Genomic DNA, 22,370 nt, shown 5'->3' with positions numbered 1-22,370 from the left:
TCTGTTTCTCTCAAAAATAAAGTTATGATCTGTTTTTTGGCTGTCTTTAAACTGAATCCTGTGGATTCTTCCCTCGCAGCTGCTGAGCTCAGGGAATGGGGGGGCGGGGCAGGTGGGAACCTTGTGTATGGGAGCACAGTGACATAACATATATACGGCTGACATCTTATCCACAGTCGAGGAGTGGCACAGACGAGTCAAGAGGAGTCTATGTCGAGTTGTATTGCGGCCCCTGTCAAAAAGGTTCCAAGCAGCTGAAGCTGGAAGGATATCTGTCCGATGAGGAATCTGCAGAAGAATCCATAGAAGGAACATTACTGGTAAGTATTTTCTCTTTCTCTCCGAGTTTCAGGAGCACATCAGCTTGCTGGAGTTGAGGGCTATCAGGCTTTCCATGGTTGCCTTCTTTCCCGCTCTGTTGGCCAAGTGTGTACTGGTCCTGATGGACAATACAGTAGCAAAGCACTACAACAGAAAGCAAGGTGGTGTGGTTTCCTTGCCTCTTTGCAGAGTAGTAGTGCGACTGTGGTTCTGTGCTCTCTGGAACTGGGTATCTCTGATGGTGGCTCATCTTGCCGGAGCAGAGAATGTCATAGCGGATGCCTTGAGCAGGCAGACTTCGGCTCCCATAAGAGTTACTGTGGAGATCTTCTCCTGTTGGGGGAATCCTCGGGTGAACCTCTTCGCTACCAGAGTGAACAGGAAGTGCAAATTGTTCTGCTCCAGGGAAACTCCTTGGTGTAGGGAGCTCTGTGAATCAGACATCCACTATGCGTAACCACCAATCCATGTAGTTTCGCTGGTTCTTGGGGAAAATACCCCTGTTCAGGTCCACCTTCATTTTGATCGCTGTGTACTGGGCTTGGCAAACGTGGTACCCGGAGCTGCTGGACCTGTCCATCTACCATCTCTGGTGCCTCCCGAAGAGAGTGGATCTGCTCTTCCACTCGGAGTGGGCAAGACCCCTATTGGAACCTCTGCAACCTCAACCTTCGGCTTGACTGCAGAGGTATAAAGAGTTGGACTTAAATTATTTTAAATGCGCTGTGCTCTCCTATTGTACATTTTACGGGGTGGCTAATCTCTTTTGGATCTGAATTTAGTGTTTACTTGCATTATGGGTGCTCTGCCTTTTGTTTTTTTTCCTAAGTGAAGGTGACATTGAGAGTGAGAACTTCCTTCTTCCTGAAGGTGGCAAAAGATCCATCTTCCAGTGTATTTACCTCGACCATACCCTTCCAAGGCAAAGGAGCAATTCCATCCCCTCGACCCGGTGCAGGCTCTCAGCTACTACGTCTCTCAGACAAGAGATATCGGGAAAGATTACCAGCTTTTTGTGGGTTGTGCTCGTGCTGGCAGGGCTGTGACCAGATGGACCCTGTGAAGGTGCACCATGCTCTACATCTTGGAATGCTTTGATCTGGCTGGGAGAGATGTGCCTGATGGTCTGAGCTCATTCTATCAGAGGTCAAGCTGCCACCTCTGCTCTACACAGCAGTTCCCCGTCATCGAAATTTGGCAAGCAGCTACATCGACTTCTTTCTATTTTATTGTTTAAAGCGTGGACCTAGCTCGAGAGTAGAGGAGTGCTGTACAGGGTGTGGGTGTCCAGTGTTTGGGCTGGCATCTTTTAACAGTAGCACAGTACTGTGAGTTGAGGTCTATACATCTGTATGTGCACCAATTGGGATTAGTCCGTGGTCAGGTGTTGATAAAGCCATGTATTTGAGTCATTTGTGAAATTGTACAATTGTGGGAGCATACCGTGCTGATACTGAGATCAAGTTCCAGAGGGTGTGTACATGACAAGAGAAGGATTGTTTGCGGGTTCTCTTTGCGGACAAGTTGTGATTCCAGACGATTGGTCGATTTGCTGCCTGAGGAGCATGTGCCACCAGACTTGCAGAGCTTAGTCACCAGGTGCACTCGTGTGCTACTTGTGACTGCTTGTCTTCACTTGTTTTCCATACATTACTGCTTATATTCCTTTTTGGGGCAGTATGAGCAGGCATGGACGGTCCTCCAGAGTTTTCTGGTTTAGGTGGGGTCCTCTTGCTCTCATCCCTTGTCCCAATCCATGTACTGCTATGGGAGTCTATCATAGATGAGGAGTCAGTGGGAGGAAGGGAATCTATTAGAAGAACAAATTACTTTCCTCACTTTTATGTTTTTCTGATTGATATTCCTCCCATGGATTCCCCATCGCCCTCGCTTACTTGCACTTCTTGACGGAAAGCTAGTACACCTTCATAAGTTCTGCGGTCTGTCTGCAGCAGAGTGCTAGGCAAAATGGCAGAACTGAGGTCATGGGTTGCTGCAGTCCTTCGATATATACTGGCCTCGAAGTCATGTCCACTCCTAAAAGCTTCAAGTGGAGCCGACGTAGAGCCTTGCTGCACCCACTAGTGGTTTAAATGTTTCTGAAGCTCAGCTGCGCTAGAAATGGAATATCATGAATGAGAAATCTGTGGGTGGCACATCCATCAGAAAGAAGGTTACTGAGAGGTAATTTGTTCTACAATACATAGTCATGGTTAGTAGGTACCCGTCCTTGTTCTATACGAGGGCTTAAGCAGAAAGCCTTGTTATCTGTACCTGTGCCCTTGCAAAATCCACTTTCTAATTTTAATTGTATTACCTTCTCCTCAATCCAGTCATTTAGTTCTAGCACGAGTAATGACGTTAAAACTTTGCTGGTGATAACAAGCAATGTTATCGGCCAGTAAATTGAGGGATTTTCTTTATTCCCTTTTTTTTTATTTGTTATCAAGGATCTAGTCCAAGAAGAAGGGATATGTGAATTTGCACAAAGAGACAGTAAAGAATTTCCACCCACATATGCAGTGAATTCTTTAGGACCACATCAAGTCCATCCGGTCCAGGCGGGCTCAGGACCTGTTCAATATTGATATTATATATGTCCATTTTTTTAAAAACAATTTATTGAAGATTTTTACTAACATCATTACATGAGCAATGCCAAACAAGTGGAGATTCATGCATCATCATTTACTACTTCAATGTTCTTTAAACAACATATCCACCAGAGGTTTTCTGGGTGCCCTCATAATTATAGGGGTGTGGGGGGGTCTAACGGGGTGGCGCATTCCAAGCTTCAGGGAATCAAACCATCAATTTCAGGTAGACACTTGCTGCACTTACTTGGCAGCCATCAGGGCCTACAGGAATTCAGGGGAAGAGGTCTTCTCTTCTAACCTGATTGTCAAGAAGCATCTAGCGGGTCTCGCCAGACTCTACCCACATGTCAAGAGGCCACACCCTGTTTGGGATCTCAATATAGTGTTGGGCGCCCTGGCGCACAAACCATTTGAGCCAATGGGTTCTGTGGACATCAGGCTGGTCACCATTAAGACGGCCTTGCTAGTCGGCCTAACCTCGGCTCGCAGGATAAGCGAAATCCAGGCGCTGGTCGCCTCAGAGCCCTATACTATGTTTCACAGGGATATGTCATGGCCACAGGCCCTAGAATGCAAAATCCACACCATCTAGTGGTGGGGCAATGGGTCAGTTGACTCACTTATATCCCTTTGGGACCCATAAACACAGAGGCCCTGGCTGGACTCAGTCCTGGTACCTTTGGCGCCAGGCTCATATAGAGATGTGAGCAGGAACACTTTATTTCAGTGCAGGAGTGCTTTTACTTTACTTCAGTGCAGGAGTGCTTTTATTTTACAAGAACTTTCAAGGAGCTGAAAGCCTTTATTCCAGAGAACATCCTCATGTGTGGCCTCATCGGGTGTGGCAGGCAGGCTGAGCCTGGTGGGCGTGGCTTCAGAAGCTCAGCTATATAAGCTGCTTCATCCTTAAGGCCGGTGCTTCGCGTTACTGTGCACTCGCGTGCAACGTGACGCTCACCGCCGCTTGGACCAGTTTACTTGCCTTTGAAACCAGACGTTCTTCTGCATACTCACTCCCAGGAAACCAGTGCTTCATCGATTCATCTGCAGACTCATCTCTTGACATCCAGTGATCTTGATCCTGATGCCTCAGCTCCGCATCCATGAACTCGGGCCCTGTGTAGAAGAAAGACAGACAATGTTAGAACATCCGTCCTAGGGCCACGCCACATTTGAACCCCATGCACCCCCTAGTTAACAACTTACCAGCTACTGTACTGCTGCAGCTTCGTTCCTCATTCCCTCCGGCTGCCGCCTCGAACTCGGCAGCTTCTGCTGGGCCGGCAACATCACCTGCAAGGGAAGAAAGCAAAAGAGCAAACCTCAAAAGTGGAACGGACAGCAATACAAGACAAAGAACTTTACAATAAAAAAAAAAAACAGACGAGGAAAGACAAAGGCAAACAGGAAAACTTAACTGAAGTATAGTGGCTTAGTCGCAGCAGGACTGGACTACCACGTTCAAGGGACCAGTGAAGGAACTCGGTCCAGATCATACAAGCGCCCTTGCCAAAAGCAGCAGGACGAAGTGCTCGCCAAAACTAATCAACAGGTGAGCTTTCCATGGACAGCGCATCCCATGGGTACCACGGTTTGGGAGAAGGGGTCTGGAAGGGGGATCAGGCGCACAAGCTGGCATACTCACGCTCCCTATTCTCCACATAGGAGCAGTCCCGAGCAGCATCACCTATTACCACCAGTCACCACATAAGCGCAGAGGGCGAAGTTGGACCCGTTCGACCTCACCCCCGGGAGGGCTGCAACCGTGCCCCAACGCCTCTGCAGATACCAGGTGAGCGTAACAGGATAAAGTAGTCCTGCGGACACACCCAGCATTCCTACCTAAGGTGCCTTCCGCATTCCATCTGAATGAGGAAATAGTGCTTCCTACGTTTTTTGCTGAGCCCAAGGACGAGGCAGTGAGAGTTATTCACTGCCTGGATGGCAGGTGTACCCTAGAATTCTACTTAGACAGGACCAAGGGCTTCCGCACAATTCAGAGGCACTTTTTGTCACCTTCGGTGGATCAAGGCTGGGATATCGGGCCTCTATAGCCCATTGGATGGTCTCGGCCATCAAAGAAGCTTACGAGGGACAGCATAAGCCGCTGCCGGCCATCATGCATGCCCACTCAGAGCTAAGGCAACGGCCATCACATTCCAGCGACATAGGTCACTCCTTCGGCTTTCTGCAAACTCTGTTTGCATGCCGGCTCTAGATGAGATGCGGCTTTCGGACAGGCGGTTCTTAGAAACCGGTTTGCTTAAGGAGGATCTCCTCTCCACCCTGGTGCTACACTCAGTTGTAATCACCCATGCAGTATGGAGGAAAGGGGACGGGACTTAAGAGTAATAATAAGTTACTCACCGTAGTGCCTAATGTACCCTTAGTCCCCTTTTCTCCATACGTCCCACCATTCTCCCCCCTAATAAAACCGGTCTCATTAGGCAATATTAATCTATTGTCGACGCGTCTATGGGGATTGAGGTGTGGCGCCGGAGGGCAGAGCATGCTCCCAGGGCCGCACCCCTCCGCGCCTCTAAATTTAAAGGGGAAGGTTTTTTTCTGGAGAAAAAGGTTCTGTCTCCCATCCCTTGGAAGAGACGCCCATGCAGTATGGATGAAAGGGGACTAGTCACTACAGTGAGTAATATATAATAACTCTGTCCTTCGACACCTCAAATTTGGTTTTCAGGCTATCCAGCATTCGTATTAAGGAAATAAATGTGCATGCGTTCTCAGGACTTGGACACATCTGCTAGCACCAAACCATAGACCACCATATAATTAATTAAAATCTAGCTAACCCAACAGGTTTACATTTTACATTACATGAATGAGTAGCATAAGTAGCATCGAGACGTGCATGTTTTGATTAGCCAGGTCTCAATTGCTTGCATACATATTATGTTTATTAAGGGATGAGGATAGTTTTATATTTACAGGAAATATTTGTCACCTGTCTTTGAAAACAGATTGTCAGATTGAACTATTTTATTTTACCTTCCTATTGTTCATAATTGTATTATTAACCAGACTCTGACAAAGTGACAAATGTTTACTTAGACAGATCTTGCATTATCTTTTAAAGATTCATGTCTTTTTTTAAGAAAACACACAAAAATCTTTTCTTTCTTTTTTTTTTTTTAGGTTGATTATGTGATTAAGGAGGCAACTAATCTAGATAACTTGGCTCAGCTGTATGAAGGGTGGACAGCCTGGGTGTGAAAAGGAAGACTGCAGATCAGTCTGGATCAGCGTGATCAGACATCCACCAGAATCAACTCGGCCTCAGGCATCTACAGTATAGCCGCGCCACAGTCGGTGGCGATGCATTCTGGGGCTTAATCTGAGGTAACCTAGGAAATCCAGGTGGAGTGGGAAACGAATCCCGCAGGATAGCTGCACTCGGGGGATATGCCAAACATAATGGCCTGAAACCCCCCAAGGGTCAAGAGAAGAAGCTCACCGTCGGGATAGCTCGAATGTCTTTCTGCTACAGAAGAACTACAAAACGGTCAAAGGGGTTGGCTGCAGAAAGTAATGAATATCCTGAGGAGGGCACAGTGAAGGGGTACTCGACTCCACGTGACCCTGTGAACCATTCAGGAAACAAAGCCCCTGTTCTGAGAAAAACGAAATGGCGCCGTCAAGAAATCGCAGGGAAGGAAGATTTGACGCAGTAGGTTCTTGTGGTACTATTGTTGCTTAGCAGCAGCAGCACTGGTTGTGTTGACCAGCAAACATGGGGAAAAGGCAAGGTGGCACAGTATGGACTTTGAACATTCACTTGAAGCAACAAAGCTGTGTAACAGAAACACTACAAGTGATGAACTTTCGAGATGAAGAAAAAGCTTTTTTTTTTTGTTTTTCTCCAAAAATTCTTGTAGTTTAAGTGTGGTTCCAAATCTGCTTTTATTTCAAGCCTTGTATTTCACAAGCTCATCACAGTCACAGCTTAGTTTCTGTTTTGTAATTGGAAAAAATCCATCTGTACCCAAAATAACATTCAAGTATGTCTTCTGAAGTTGGATGATCAAATGCATATTGGTTATTTTTAGAAGTCATTTTCTGTATTTGTATCATGTACAGTTTCTCAAAGTACTGTCTCTGTGCATTTGATAAACTTTTTCCTAAACAAGCATTTGATTTAATGTGCACTTTCCTGAGTTTGCAGTGTACATTTTTCATTTGTAATTTAGATTTGTCCCACAATTCTCATTCTACTGTGATTGCTGAAGTTTATTTCCTAAGAGTAACTCTTCCAAAGCGCTCTTTACCTTTTTTTTTTATTTTTTTTTTTTTAAACCAACATAGTGTTTAGTAGAGTTTTCCATTGTTGCTGACGGTAAACAATAAAGTGAAGTTCTGGTGGAGGTAGAGTGATATGCTTTTTAATTCACATTATTTTTTTTAGGGTTTGAGATCTGTAATTTTCGTGCCTCTACACTTGGTTTTAGTGACTATCTGGCACAAGTAAACTCCAAATACATGCAAGCCAATCAAACTTGTATTTAAAAATATTTGTAAATGTGCTAAGTTTATTTTTTTGTAATTATGTATTTTTTAATTAACATGTGGCCATGTTTTATTGGAAACAGATACTTTTAAAACGTTACTTCTATAATCTTATTGAGGCCTAGATTTTGACTGCCCCACAGCCCCAGAGAAAAGGAGCATTTAATCAGATACCTTTGAGGCTCCTTTGCACCCACCATCTCTTTTCTCCCACATCGGTCAGGACCCATGCCCCTCATATCTAAGGTCTGTCACTAGGAAACGCGTAGTCTGGAACTTAAACTTTGTGACCCATAAAATAGGTACCCTATATGCTCCCAACGTTGTCTACAACCAATTAATTAGGTACTCCTGACTGTTTCGGGAATATTCTTTGCTAGCCTGCAGGTTTCAACAGAGCAGCCTATGCTTCTTATTGTAAAGTACGTTTTTTGTAAGCCTTTTCTGCCAGAAGGAGGATTAGATATTTTTGTTTCTTTCTGATTGCCATTAGCCTACTACTACAGTTATAGCTTTTATTTTCACTGGCACAATCCTTAAACTGCAATTAATATATACAGATTTTTTCTTGTCCAATCTTTCAGTCACAAGTTTACCAAACTACATTAGTTATGGCAACTGATTTACATAAACTGGAATTTACAGCCCATAAAAAGGCAGTGAGTGCTCCTTTTACAAATGCCACTAAAATCTAGTTTTCCTTATAATAAAACTTTGAAACTTGTCCTATTCCTTGCCACGTGCATATTGACTGGTTAAGCATGGTGAGTGCCTGGTAATATGTGCCTCTTTCTGTGTATTCATGAGAAAATGATTGCTGCTTTAACATACCTGATCTCACCTGCTTTTGCCGTACAGTGTATTTTGGGAAAGACCGTGTATGCTGTAATGAAATGTGAAGGATGTTTGTTTCTAAGCAGAAAAGACACGTAAGTTGTTTCAGTGCCATTTTACTTTGCTCCGTTAATGAACATTTTTATTGAAGCAATTTATAGAAAGACCAGAGAAAGAATGGCATTGCACGTTTTATTTCTTGGAGGCTTTGGTGACTCGTCTGCTCCTAGGAGTCTCATGTATTACACAACTTCTGTCCAGTGGGGAAATAAACACCTTGGCAGAAATTGGTTCTTTATTGCTTACTTGAATAAAATGAAATAAAACATTTATTACTGTGGTATTCTATTTGTGTTATTGCTTTTTACAAAGTAGTTATGTATCAAACTGTCAATCTGCAAGAACCTTTATTCTGCACAATAAGGTATGCAAGAAATGCAATCTTCTTATAATAACCACTGAAATAATGTATTTTTTACTTCATGTGATAGCACATTTTTAGACTTTTACTCAGCAGATTGATCATCTTTGAAGATTCCATTTATGACTTTCTTGTATTCTTTAAATACGTGTAACCCATACTCCTTGAATATACTGGATCTCAGGCCCAGGTGTACTCATAAAAACATGCAATTATTAGTTGTATTGCTTCATGCATTGCCCCAGGTGCCTACATGCTTCCCTGGATCCTCACATTACAATGTTTTCTTTAATGGGTATCAAACATGGCCATCCACACTTGGGTTCCTCCCTTTTTAGATGTTTCCTTCTCATGCTGGATGTGCAAGGCCTTAAGTACCATTGGTACTAAGGTCTCCAGACCATCTTCAGAAGTGCAGTAAGGGTTGTTGTGATGGCTACCCACATCTGTAACGACCTATACCTGCTGGTCCAATCCTTGGTTCTGGTGCACACATGTCCATTGGAGACCAGAAAAGAAACATTTCTCCAAGGAATGGAAATTGTATACAAATGGCAGGTAAGAAACTATACATGTAAAGTTCTTCAGGTGATAGGTGTGCTGTTGCGGCCACCTTGCTGCACGCTCATCTTGAGATCGCTCCTGCATCCGAACCATATATCCTGTCACAAATATCCTTATTAGCTGCTGCCCGAGGTTGGAATACAGCGGGTGGTCACAGAGGAACGGGCTGAGCACATAGTGATTCAGCGAGAAGTCAAATCACAGCTGTTGGTGGAAAGTTACATCGTGAGGTGCGGAGTGCTGCTGCTGAAGGGGCCAAGCGGACGATTGCTGGTGGGAGAAGGGCAGCAGAGTGAAGGCCTCCAGTGCTCTGTTAGGGAGAATTCTCTGAAAAGGCTAATTTCCCAAACTTAGTGAGTCCCCCAGCGGCTTTGCTGGATTTTTGGGTTTTTTTTTCTCCTGCTAAGAGTGAGACTATTTTACTCCCACTCTTAGACATGATTTGAGGTGTTCCTTTGTCTTTCCATGTGTTTTATGGCTATGGGGTCTTTTACTCCATAGGGTCTCATGTGTTTTTGATGTGGGTTACACAGCACCCTCCGTGCCGTAACCCAGGGGTGTCGTAGCGACCCCCCAACATAGACTCCATACCCTGTATAGTCACCATTGGCTTTACTAGTCCCAAATTATGAACAGAATCCAGTACAAACCATCATATTGTGGACGTACTGGTCGGGGCAATTCGATTGCCCAGGGGTCTGTTGTTCGAGGGGGCATGTCTCCGTCCCCCCTGATCGAGTTTTGGCTGGTGGCAGTGGATACTACTTTTTATATTCGACCGCAAATATATCTCTATGGGATTTTCCCATTGTTCGAGGCTACCATCTTTAATTATTTAATTCTTATAGCCTCGAACATACCGCCGGTTTATTTATTTAATAGTAATTCACCGGTTGGTATTTTTTTGCCAGAACTCGATTCTAAAATGGCGTTTGTGTTCTCTTCTGTGACTCCAACCCAAGTCGAGCCCTTTGGCTTCTCCACAGACGCCTCCAAAAGTGGTGCCACTCTGTCTGGGTACCACATGGGGCGTTGGAGGGGGTTTAGTCACCCTGGACTGAGTTGCCTTGGTAACTCAAGTCGCACTCTTGTGTGATTGGCCCCAGTGGTGAGCCGGCCGGCTCACCACTTAGCATGTTTGATTGACAGCTAGGCTGAATGAAGAATGGGTGTTTGCTGCATAAAAGCAGGGCTTTGGGGACTGGAACTTCAGAAGTCGCCACAGGACCTAAGAATCTGAGGAGGGAGAAGCTGAGCCGACCTGCAACGACGACGCCACCGGTGGAGCCCTGGTGAACCATCTCACCACTTTTCCCGACGACAGAGATCATCTCCAGTCCGGAGAGTCTTCTTCCTTTGACTGGTGGGGATAACCAGTTGTGCCTTCTTTTCACCTTCCTGGAGCATCTCGTGGCCACCTTGCCCGTGCCAAGCACCCCGGCAACGGGAATACCACGGCTTACCACTACCGCGAAGAGAAGGGTAGTACCTTTTAACCGAAAGAACTCCGTGGCTGGTTTCTTCCCTGGCAGTGCAACGACCTTCATCTTTCCTCCACGGCGAGACCTCCTCTTCCTCTGGACGAAACACCAACTTGCACCCGCTGCCAGGAACAACTGCCCCCGCTGGAGCCTCCTTCACACTTAAGGTACTGTGTCCCGCCTGGCTTCCCTTGCGACAGATTGTTTGGGGTTACAGTAAAGCCTCGACTTTCTAACCTGGGCTGGCCTGGGACAACCTAGCTAACTTTTCCTGACTTTAATTTCATCCTTTGTGTGCGAACTATCTACAAGACTCTTTGGGCATAACTCCACTGTGTGAACCTGGACCCCTTCTGCTTGCTCTCTCCAAGAGCAGGGCCTTGCAATTGACTTCCTTGCTCTCCAGTAGAACTCTGCCTATCCTGCCTTACTGTGGTTCTTTTAAAAGTATTGAAATTTGTGTGCTTCCATAACTCTGCCTTTTTCCCTCCCTTTTTAATGACTTATTAGAGTGCCATCTTATGTTAAGCGCTCACCTCTGTCTGAAAATAAGTGGTGTTTCTCACTAAGACTTGTCTAATAAGTAATTAGGGTTGTATGTATATAAAAGTGACTGTGTGCTGAATTTACTTTTCTCTTTATGCTAGTGTAATTTACAAGTGTCTTTAAATAAATATATACTTTTACACCAAAGGTCTGGTCAGTGTTTGCTTGTGCTACTGTATCTCTGTACCTATTGTGTATACTCTATATACTGCCTAACTCTTCTTGTGGGAAGTCTGACTGCTCAACCACAGCTACCAAGTGAATCTGTGTGGTACAGACTGCTACCAAGTGGGTTTACTGCCAAACACCTGTAGTCTTAAATCTTTTGCAGTGGTCCCTAAGGGAACTGCACAGGTTTCTGCCTAACATGCTCACATACAGATCACGCTAGAGCTGACGGCGGATCGCCTTTTGCTGGCGATGGGCTCCTGTACCCCATGAAAGATCCTACACCACACGCTGCAGCCCCTCGCCCGGTAACACAGCCCAGTCGGTGAGTGGGGTGGAATAAAAAAACTACGGGGGAAGTGGAGTCCCAGACAGCCGAAATACATGGTCTGGCATGGGTGACGCTTGTCATTCCACATGGAGGAGACTGGCTGGACAAGCACAGTTAAGGAGGGACCATTTCAGAAGGGGTAAGGAAAACACCTCATGGCGGTCATGGTAAATCCTAAGAAGCAGTCAAAAATGGACCACTATGCCGGGCACCAAATGCACTCGGCTTGGGCCAACCCACTGGAATAACGGCTACAGGCATGACCGCACATAATCCAACCCTGATGGCACCGAAAGACAGTACAGACACTACAAGCCAGAATATTGATAGCCTGACGAGTAAAGTGGATATATACACAGTGCAGATTGAAATGTTATGCAGCAGAATATCAGAAGCAGAACAGCATATAGATGAGGGTAAAGACAGCATCACGAAACTGCAGAGTGAGGCCACGCAACGCCAGCAAAACATGATGAAGGTAATGGCAAAGAATTACGATCTGGAAGGGCGGTCCCGGCGGAATAACCTACATATCCTAGTGCTCCCGCAATCTACAGCTATAGACAAAATGGAAACCTTTATTGAACGCTTACTGCTTGAGGTGCTAGGTAACCCAGAGTTGTCACACCTGCTTGTGGTTGAGGGGACGCATCGATCTTTAGCACCAAAACCTCCACTTGGTGCTCCAGAGATACCAATCATAGCACATATATTCAATTACCGGGATCGAGATGCTCTTTTGAAAGCCGCCAGAGAAAAGGGGGATCTGACCTATGGGTCGGCAATAATACAGATCTTCCCAGACTTATGTCCGCAGGTGCAGGAGCTTATGCAAACCTTTCAAGAAGCCAAAAACATACTGCACCTAGTCGGAGTGCGACATGGTATGTTTTACCCAGTGAAACGGAAAGTTCTTCAGGGTGGGAGGTCCCTATTCTTTACGGACCCAAGAGCAGCTGTGAGATACGGCAAGGAGATTACGGCAACTTCCTGCAACACTGAACCCCCCCCATGCTGAGGCATGACAAGTTGCACAAGGCTGAACTTTAAAAGGCGAAGACGGCCGATGAAGGTTACCCCCTGAACCAACCAAATGAGATATCGACAATGGACAGGCCTCTGGTTTCCAGAAGTATCTTGGTTTGGCAGCAATTGAAGAGAGAAGCTGCACTAACACACGGCCACCCGGCACAGTAACTGCAGTTTAATACAGTTGATGTGGTGTGGAGGGGCGGAAGGGGGGGGTGGAGAACAAAGTCGGAATGTTCTGGTTTCTGGCGTGGGTGGGGCAGGGTTTATTTAAGGGGTTGTTACGTGTTCAGACACAGTGCCAAGTTCTGAGTATAGGCAGTGAGGACATTGATCTAGGCAACCCAGGAGTCCTGGGGTAACATGCCCTTTCAAACACATAATCATACCGTAGTTGTGCTAGATAGTATCACAGTGATGTCATGGAATATAAGGAGGATGAAAAATAACAAGTTTAGGCTAATAACGAGATGCACAGAGGCACCCGGTTCGGGTGCTGATGCTGCAGGAGACACACTTGGGGAAGGAAGATGGATAAATGGCAGCGAAAGGGTGGGTAGTACATAGATATGGTGCACCCCACACCACAAATTCCAGAGGGATTGCCACATATATTCACCTGTCGGTACAGTATAAATTACATGAAAAGTTAAGTGATGGGGAGGCCGCTACCTCATATTGGTGAGGGAAATGCAGGGATTGGGAATGGTGATATTTATGCCCCGAACGTGGACACACACAAATTCTTCCAGAAGTGTGGAAGTCACCTACATAAATATGAGGGCTACGAAATAATCCAAGGATGGGGCTGGGGGGGGGGGGGTGATTTCAACTTTTGACTTTGGTTAGAACAAACTGCAGAGACAGCTACCGAAGTCGGCGATGGCTTGAGGGGAGATAGCAGGATGTCAAGGCCTGATTGATACATGGAGACACAGGAAACCCACACAGAGGGAATACACCGAATACTCATGCATGCACGATTCAGCGTCTCGCGTAGATTATATCGTGGTCACCTCTAACCCAGAACGCTATCTGACCACTCACCAGTTCTATACACATTCAGCAGGGCTATTCCCAGACCCCCAGTCCTTCCTATGGAGGTTTAAAAAAATGAGGTGCTGTGTGACCTGGTGTGCAGGGAGGAGGTCGCGCAGAAAATTGAGCAATACTTCCATCATAAGGCCGAATCGATTGATGACATATACAATTTGGGAGGCATTTAAGGCATGTATTTGTGGCTGTTGTATGTTCAAGGCGGGAGGCATACTGGCATCAATTAGGAGAACCATGTCGAGTCTAGAGGATTAATAATATTGGAAACTGCACAGTCCATACCAGGCAAGGTCTTCAGTCCTTAACAAAGAATTCGTGAAATTAGCAACCAAGGAGGTAAAATACTTAGCAGGGTATATGGTGAAGGAGACCGCCAGAGTAGAACACTGGAATGGGCGATTCAGAAGGAAAGGGAGAACGCCAGCATCATAGAGATCGAAGCACGGACAGGAGATAATGTGAGGGACAATGAAAAAATCAATCAGATCTTTAAGGAATACTCAGACCAAGGAATAAAAAACATATTTTACACGAAATGTAATTGAATATGTTTTGGAAATGTTAAGTTTGATTACAAACATTAAAAATAAAAAAAATAGATACCCTTTATGCAGTGCAATCTAAGCCTACACAAGAAATGAAGATGCACTCCTTTCTAGGTCAGGTAGCACTGAGATGGCTGGATACTGACCTGGCATTGCTCCTCAACACTCCCCTGACAGAAGAAGAAATTAAAAAGATGATAACATTTTTGTTCAGTTATAAGGCCCCGGGAATAAATGGGCTAACCGCAGAGTTGTACAAGGAATTGTCATGGTCATGAAGTCAGGGGCATAGGCATGCAGGGGTCGCATGCACAGGAGACCTGGGTGGACACTGTCCTGGCACCTTTGGCACCAAGCTCATGAACAAAAGTAAACAAGAACATCCATTTAACACCAAAAAGCTTTTATTATGGACATAGCACTTCAGATGCATTAACCTTGAACATTCCATCCATTAAGCAGGATGCATTAACCTTGAACATTCCATCCATTAAGCAGCCCCAAGTGTATTCTTGGGTGTGGCTGCTAATGGATTGCCTTTGCACGTGCTCACACTCTAGGAGTGGCAGGGTGTGCCTGGTATGCCGGTCCTGATTGGCGTGCCCACAATCTCAGCTATATAAGCTCCCCCGATCCTCAAGACAGACGCTTTGCGTTATTCTGCACTTGCAAGCAGCGTAACACTCAGTCGCATGAGGACAGACTTACCTTTGGAGATCCTGCTTCCTGGACATCCTGCTTCCTGCCATTATACTTACCAACTGGGGGAAGCTGTTCTTACCTGTACATCTCTTCGGTGAAACAAGTATTCATCTTTACACTTTCCGGAACGCCGATATCTTAATCTTGGCACCGCAGCACGACACACACCATCGTCGACAGCAGCGCCTGCAAGGAAAAACAGAAGACAAGGTTAGACATCGAAAAAAGTCAGTTTAAGGTTGCGCTTCGCCATACTTCGCGCTTTTCCTTAAACCATCACTTACCTGCTGTCAAACATTGCGGTAGCATCCATCTTCCATCCGGCCGCGTCTCACAGCTGCATTGAGCCCGCATTTCCATCTAAGGGAAGAAAACAGAAGAGAGACATTATTGCGGGCATAAATAGGAGCGACATAAAACAGAACGAACAGCATCACAAGAGCTCAAGAAAGACTTACCAATCATAAGGAGAAGCATAGTCGCAGCTGGACTGGACTAATCCTCATCAGGGATCAGTGAAGGAACTAGATCCCATTTGATGCGCCCCTGCCAGAAGTAGCAGGATGGAGAGTTTATCTTCCATAATTCACAGGTGAGCTTTATGGGCCGGCGTATGCTAAAAGAAACCGTACTTTGGGGGTGAAGGGTTCGAGAGGTACAACAATCAGATTGGCGCACTCACGCAGTAGCAGTATCACCACATACCACTGCTCACATCTTTTCTACTGAGGGAGAGGCCTGAAGGGGATGATTCAAGTTCAGGGAGGGCTGCAACCGTGCCCCAACGCCTCTGCAGAGACCAGGTGAGCGTAACAGGAATATGCAGAGGAACTTGCCCCTCATCTCCTACGAATGTATGACTATGCATATACCATGGGCACTCTACCAGAGTCCCCACGATCGGCCCTAATCACAGTACTACTAAAACCCAATAAACACCCATCGAGGTGTGCATGATGGGTTCCATATAGACTTTAACTGTGAACAACATGAAAAGGAAAGCCTACCTGTCCTGATCTGAGGGGTTTACCTGCCTCCACTAAACAATAAGGGTTCTGTCAGGGTGTCGTCTAAATTAAATAGCCCCCCCGTCTTGTGTCAAAACCTTACACTCTTGACTAAACTAAGGAAAGTATTGCTCTTCTTGGTCCAGAAGAATGACTCCCTTCTTCTGGAGAGGCAATCAAGTTAGTCCCAGGACTTTAGTTCGGGCTGGTTTGTATCAATGTTTTCTTTTTGGCAAACCTCTTAATGTTCACAATGATCCTCTTGAGGGATTCTTTGAGGTAGAACAAAACACCACCAGGGGAAAAGCATCCCTTTGCCTTTGTTTATTCAGAATTTCTTGAAGCACCATGAAGAGTATTTTGACACACCAGGTGTAATGTCTCCCTTCCTCAGGCCTTGTATGGCAGTTCAACACACCAGTGGAATGGCCCCCTTCCCCTGATCTCTTGGTTGCATGGTACAGAACACCAGGGGTTATGGCTTCCTTCCCCTGGTCCCTCTTGGCTTCCCAGTTTCACTAAAGTATGGGGTATGTCTACCTTCCCCAGGCCGTTCTCAGGCTCTACAATGCAGTTTGCAATGCCAGGTGGAATGACTCTCTTCCCCTGACCTTTCTCAGACTTGGTTTCAGTGTATACAGCACTTGGGTTCACTGTTCAAAACCACTTTGTTTCACAGTTCACATCACCAACGGCAGTGTCTCCATTCCCTGGCCTTTCTCAGCACATTGGTCTTGGGCAGACCTGGTTCACTCTCCTGCCAGGTATAGCTCTGAAGAAGATAGCTTGCCAAAGGTTCCTCTTCATTGAATTTGAGTCCCAGACCACTATTTCTTTATAATGTTGAGTTGGTAAACCTGGTTCACTTCCCAACCAGGCACTGCCATGAAGATCACGCCTAGGGGTCTTCTTCAACGTCCCAGACCCCTGTTTCCCTCACCCTGGTTTGGACCACTTAGCTCCCTGTCTCGCCGAGGGCTACTGTGGGGAAGACACCTTGTACTCTTACGTCCCGTCCCCTTTCCTCCATACTGTATGGGCGTCCCTTCCAAGGGACGGGAGACTGTTCCTTCTTCACCAGAAAAAACCTTCTTACCCTTTAAATTTAGAGGCGCTCGGGGGTGCAGGCTAGGGAGCATGCGCTGCCCTGACTCTGCCCTCTGGCGCCACACTTCAGTCCCCTTTTCCGCTTTGACGGGAACGGCCGAATTCACCAGCGCTCCTGGGTTTGGCTTCGGCCATGTAATTCCACACGTGGATACTTCTTCTTTGTCTTTTTTGTCTCATCTATCATTCAGGTACTCGGTCCTCAGCGTCAGACTCTTCCCCGGCGCATGTCGACTTCTACAGGGTTCAGCGGGTGTCCATCCTACAACTGGCTCTTCCCAACTTCAGACCCCACACCCTCTGCCTACGTTGCCTTGGCCCAGACCACGGTTGGCAATCATGTTCGGCGTGTGACTCGCTGTCATTGAAGGCGCTAGCCAGGTGGAGGGAGCTCTTCCAGAGGTCGCCTCCAGAGGATCTCAAGAACTTCGTGAAGCATCGGGCCAGGCACAAGGTGGGGCCGATATTTTCCACCGCACCCCGCAAGGGAGACTCCAACCCAGAGACTCTCCCGCGCAGGAGGGGCCGGCCAGGTCCTTCTCGGTAGAAGGCTGAGGCTGCTGCAGCTATCGGCCTTCGGGTCGAGGGATCCTCGGATCCTCTCGGGCACAGTGTCGAGGGACCGGAAGGTTCTTGTACCGGGTCTACACCCGAAGGGCTCCGCCCTTTTACCGGCTCCATGGCTGAGGGGCTACGCCCTTACACTGGCAATACGTCTGAGGGGCTATGCCCTAATACCGACAATACGTCCGAGGGGGCGCCTAAACGCAGCTTTACCAGCCCCCGGGTCAAGAGTGTCACACCTACTGGGATGAGGCCCGCAGTGTAGGCCTCGTGATCCACCCGCAAGAGTCTTGGACGAGACCGGGCCGAGCAACACGTTGCAGGCACATGGCAGGCAGCTCAACAAAATGGCAGCGCGCCAGAAGAGGCACCCGTCCGACGCCATTCGAGTGTCAAGGTGGGACTGGCTTCAACCAGGTACGTTGTCTACAGTCTACCCTTCATTTGCGCAGGACAGCTTTCCTTTGTGTCCATATGGATAGGGTACGCAGCGGCTCCAGCAGCCCCCCGCTACTCTGTCGGTACCCCCTGCCACCTCTTTGGCCAGTGAGGAGGTGCTCTTTGAGAAGTTTTCGGCCTCATGAGGTCTCCTCAGATGGGGGTTATAGTCAAGGACGCCATCAGGGAAGTCCTTCCCGCAATGCTAGAGGCACCATAGATGCCGATGCCCCAGGGCCGGGCACAGCCACCTCCTCCAGCTCCACAGCCAACTCTGCAACCTCTGCCGCCTCCGGCTGCCGTCCCTTTACCCTAGCCTCTGCCGCCATCTACTCCTCCTCCTCCACAGGATCCTCCAGATCTGCAGAATACGGACGAGGAGGAGGACCCGGACACACCATCCTCAGCCAGTACCTTCCACTAAAGTCTTGCTGCGCTGGTGGAGTACCTGGGCCTCCCCCGACCTGAAGTTGAACAGCTGGAAGAGGGGGTTCTGGCAGAAGTCCTCGCGCGATACAGGGATTCCATTGCAAACCGATGTCTCCCTAGCCAAGAAAGGTTGGCTTAAGCCCCACTCATACCAGCCGGTCAATTGACGCCTGGACGCCAAGCACAGGCAGATGGGGGGAGGGGGGGATACACTCTTGCTCTCGACCTCTTGCTGCTGCCAACCAAAGGATATGGTGGGAAATTACAGACTTCCTCCCGGAACTTCCCGGCCAGTGCCACACATGCTGTAAGGCGGGCCTAGCTGAGGCCAAGCGTGTGGCGCAGGACCTCATGGAATCCACAGTGGCTCATATCGATACCTCAAGCCGTGCCATCTGCATTGCCACGGACATGAGGCGAACCTCCTGGCTCCGGCCAACGAAATTCAACTCGGATGGCCAGGAGCGCATTCTAGATCTACTGTTCGAGGGTGGGGACCTCTTCCACTCCTCTACGGACAAAGAGCTGGACAAAAAGCGGTACAGCTCACAAACTGCAAGTCTTTATACATTCTTACAACGTCCACGCCCAAATCATGCTCCCAACCTCAGCAGCGCTCGGAAAAGGGTCGTACATATGAAGGGTTCCGCGGCTTCCAGGAACGCAGATCCAGGCAGGCGGACCACTCGCCGTCTCCGAACCGGCGCAAACAACACAGAGGGATGGGGGGAGTAAGGGCTTTTTCCAGTCCCCTTCCTCAGCACCAGCCTCCGAGGGAAAGAAGGCATGACACGCTCCTTCGGGTCCACGTGTCTCCGGTGGGGGGTAAGCTTGCTCTCCATGCAAAATTCTGGTGCCAGAATTTCGCGGGCCCCTAGATCCTCTCTGTAGTATCCATGGGGTACCACCTTCCTATCCCAGCCTCTCCTCCCCTCTGCTCCCACAGGTTGGGACAGCAACTCTTTTGGCGGAGATCCGCTCACTCGTAGAGGGCCAAGCAGCGGAGGAAGTTCCAACCTCCCAGCGAGGCTTTGGCTTTTACTCCAGGACGCCATTCAGAAGAAAAACCAGGCGAGCCTGAGAGTTGTGCTGGACCTTTCCACCCTCAACCTCTCCCTACCCCTGCAAAAATTTAAGATGGTTATGCCAGCTTTTATTGCAGAGACATTGGACAGGGGGACTGGATGTGCTGCCTGGACCTGAAGGACGCGTACCTACACGTCCCGATTTGGTAGCCCCATCGTTCTTTCCTACCCTTCAGGATCATGGGCTTCTTTTTTCAATACAAAGTCCCTCCATTTGGCCTCAGCTCGGCTCCCAGGGTCTTTACCAGACTCATGAACGCTGTGGCGGCCCTCCTCAGTGCGCAGGGCCTCCACATCTACCCATACCTCGACGACTGGCTCATCAGGGCTACCTCTTCGGAAGCGGCTCACCACTCTTCCCATGCCCTTATGAACACACTGCACGATCTGGGCTTCTCGCTCAACCTCAAGAAGTCGCAGCTGCAGCCTACGCAGACTCTGACGTTCCTGGGACTTATTTGGGACACGTGCTCCGAGAGGGTCTTCCCTTTGGAGGACAAAATCTCAGCCATCAAGAGGGCCACCACCCATTTTCTCAACAGAGAAGTGACCTTGGCATGGTGGTACCAACATCTCCTGGGTCTACTGGCAGCGGTCCTGTTGGCCATGCCGCACACAAGACTAAGGATGAGAAGGATTCAGCTGCACTTCGCGGCCTTATGAAATCGGGAGCAGGGCTCACAATCCAAGATCATCAACGTTCCTCCATCTCTCCACCTGGACCTAACATGGTGGTGCATGGGCTGCAACCTTCGGATGGGCAAGTCCCTTTGGCCGCCCTCCCCGCAGGCCACCATCACCACAGACTCCTCGCTCGAGTGCTGGGGAGCCACCCTGGACGATCTATCGGTCCACGGCAGCTGGATTAGACAGGAGCAGGAATACCACATCAATTGGTTGGAACTGAACGGCATCTGGCTAACGCTCAGAGCATTCCTACCACTCCTCAGGGGGGACAAGGTGGTCCTCCTCCAGACAGACAACTCGACCAGCATGTACTATGTCAACAAGCAGGGAGGCATCAGATCCCCTCCTCTGTGCAGACTGGCGATCAGCATGTGGGAATGGGCCCTGGAAAATGACATTTACCTCTCTGCAGTCCACCTCCCGGGGGAATCCAACCTGGAGGCGGACAGGCTCAGCAGGCTGGGAGCGAACAATTAAGAGTGGCAGCTAAACAACCTTGTTATTCAGGAGATCTTCAACAGGTGGGGTCACCCCCACGTGGATCTCTTTGCCACCTGGCACAGCAAGAAGTGCCCCCAGTTCGCATCCTGGCAAGGTCAGGGCCCCGGCTCTCTGGGCAACGCATTTCACCTCCAGTGGACTGGTATGAAAGCCTACGCCTTTCCGCCCACTCCTCTGATCCACAGGGTAATTTGCAAGATCAAGGAGTCTCACTGACTCATCATTCTGATTGCTCCATGGTGGCCGGCCAGGCCATGGTTTTCGGAACTACTCAGCCTCTCTGAGGTGCCCCCAATACACCTTCTGATGGGCCCAGCACATCTTCTGGCACAGCTGGGGGGGGGGCAGAATCATCCACCTTGCGCCAGGGAAACTAGCCCTCACAGCATGGTACCGTTAGGGAGATTTCTCTTATAAGGCTAATTTCCCAAACCTAGTGAGTCCCCCAGCAGCTTTGGGGTTTGATTTTTCTCCTGCTAAGAGTGAGACTCTTTTCCCTCCCACTCTTAGGCATGATTTGAGGTATGTTCTTTCTGCTCCATAGGGTATCATCTATTTTTTATGCGTGTTACACAGCACCCTCAGTGCAGTAACACAGGTGTGTCATAGTGACCCCCAAACATAGACTCCATACCCTGGGACTGACTACTGTCTCCCAGAGCATGTAAAGTCACCATTGACTTTACTAGTCCTAAATTGTGAACAGAACCAGTACAAACCATCATATTGTGGAAGTACTGGAAGGGGTTAATTATATTGCCCCTGGGTCTGTTTTCAAGGGGGCACTATCCAGTCCCCCCTTGTCGAGTTTCTGGCTGGTGGCAGTGGTTACCACACGAAATATTCCACCGGAATATTCTCTATGGTATTTTCCCATGGATTTTAAGCGCACCACTTTTTGGTGCAATGTTAAAGATACCGCTGGTTTATTTATTTAATATTAAATCAACGGTTGGGTCTTTTTGCCAGAACTCTTTTCTAAAATGGCGCTCGTGTCCGTCTCTGTAACTCTGACCAAGGTCGAGCCTTTTGTTCCACTTTTTGGCGGGCTTCTCCACAGAGGCCCTCCAAATGGTGCCACTCTGTCTGGGTTCCACAGGATGGGTGGGGAAGGGAATTGGCAACCTGGACTGTGTTGCCTTAGCAACTCAAGTCACACTCTGTTCTGATTGGGCCAATGGTGAGCCGCCCGGCTCACCACTTAGCATGTTTGTGCGACAGCTAGGCTGTTGAATGGGGGGTTTTCTGCATAAATCAGGGCCTTTGGGACTGGAACTTCAGAAGTCGCCACAGGACCTAGGAATCTGAAGAGGGAAGAAGATGAGCCATCTGCAACGACAACACCACTGTTGAAGCCCTGCTGCAACTACCTCACCACTTTCCCGACGACAAGAGAAGGTCTTCTGCTGGACAAGTCTTCTTCCTCTGAGCTGGTGGGA

At 48.1% G+C, this 22,370-nt stretch overlaps 1 protein-coding gene and 1 long non-coding RNA gene across 2 annotated transcripts in view; one reads left to right on the top strand and one right to left on the bottom strand.

The window, feature by feature from the left end:
- Nucleotides 1-8,613, top strand: part of SMG1 (SMG1 nonsense mediated mRNA decay associated PI3K related kinase) — a 2,768,248-nt gene extending 2,759,635 nt beyond the window's left edge. Inside the window, exon 63 of the mRNA XM_069647131.1 lies at nucleotides 6,069-8,613. Coding sequence (XP_069503232.1) covers nucleotides 6,069-6,146 — 78 coding nt within the window. The 3' untranslated portion in view covers nucleotides 6,147-8,613. The remainder of the gene's footprint in view (nucleotides 1-6,068) is intronic.
- The window catches only part of LOC138569287 (uncharacterized), a 339,714-nt gene that overhangs the window by 288,677 nt on the left and 28,667 nt on the right, over nucleotides 1-22,370 (bottom strand). The window lies entirely within an intron of this gene.

Source organism: Ambystoma mexicanum, chromosome 2q (genome assembly GCF_040938575.1).
Source record: "Ambystoma mexicanum isolate Mex_15411 chromosome 2q, UKY_AmexF1_1, whole genome shotgun sequence".
In the NCBI taxonomy this organism is placed as follows: domain Eukaryota; kingdom Metazoa; phylum Chordata; class Amphibia; order Caudata; family Ambystomatidae; genus Ambystoma; species Ambystoma mexicanum.
This window is presented reverse-complemented; position numbering and strand designations above follow the sequence as displayed.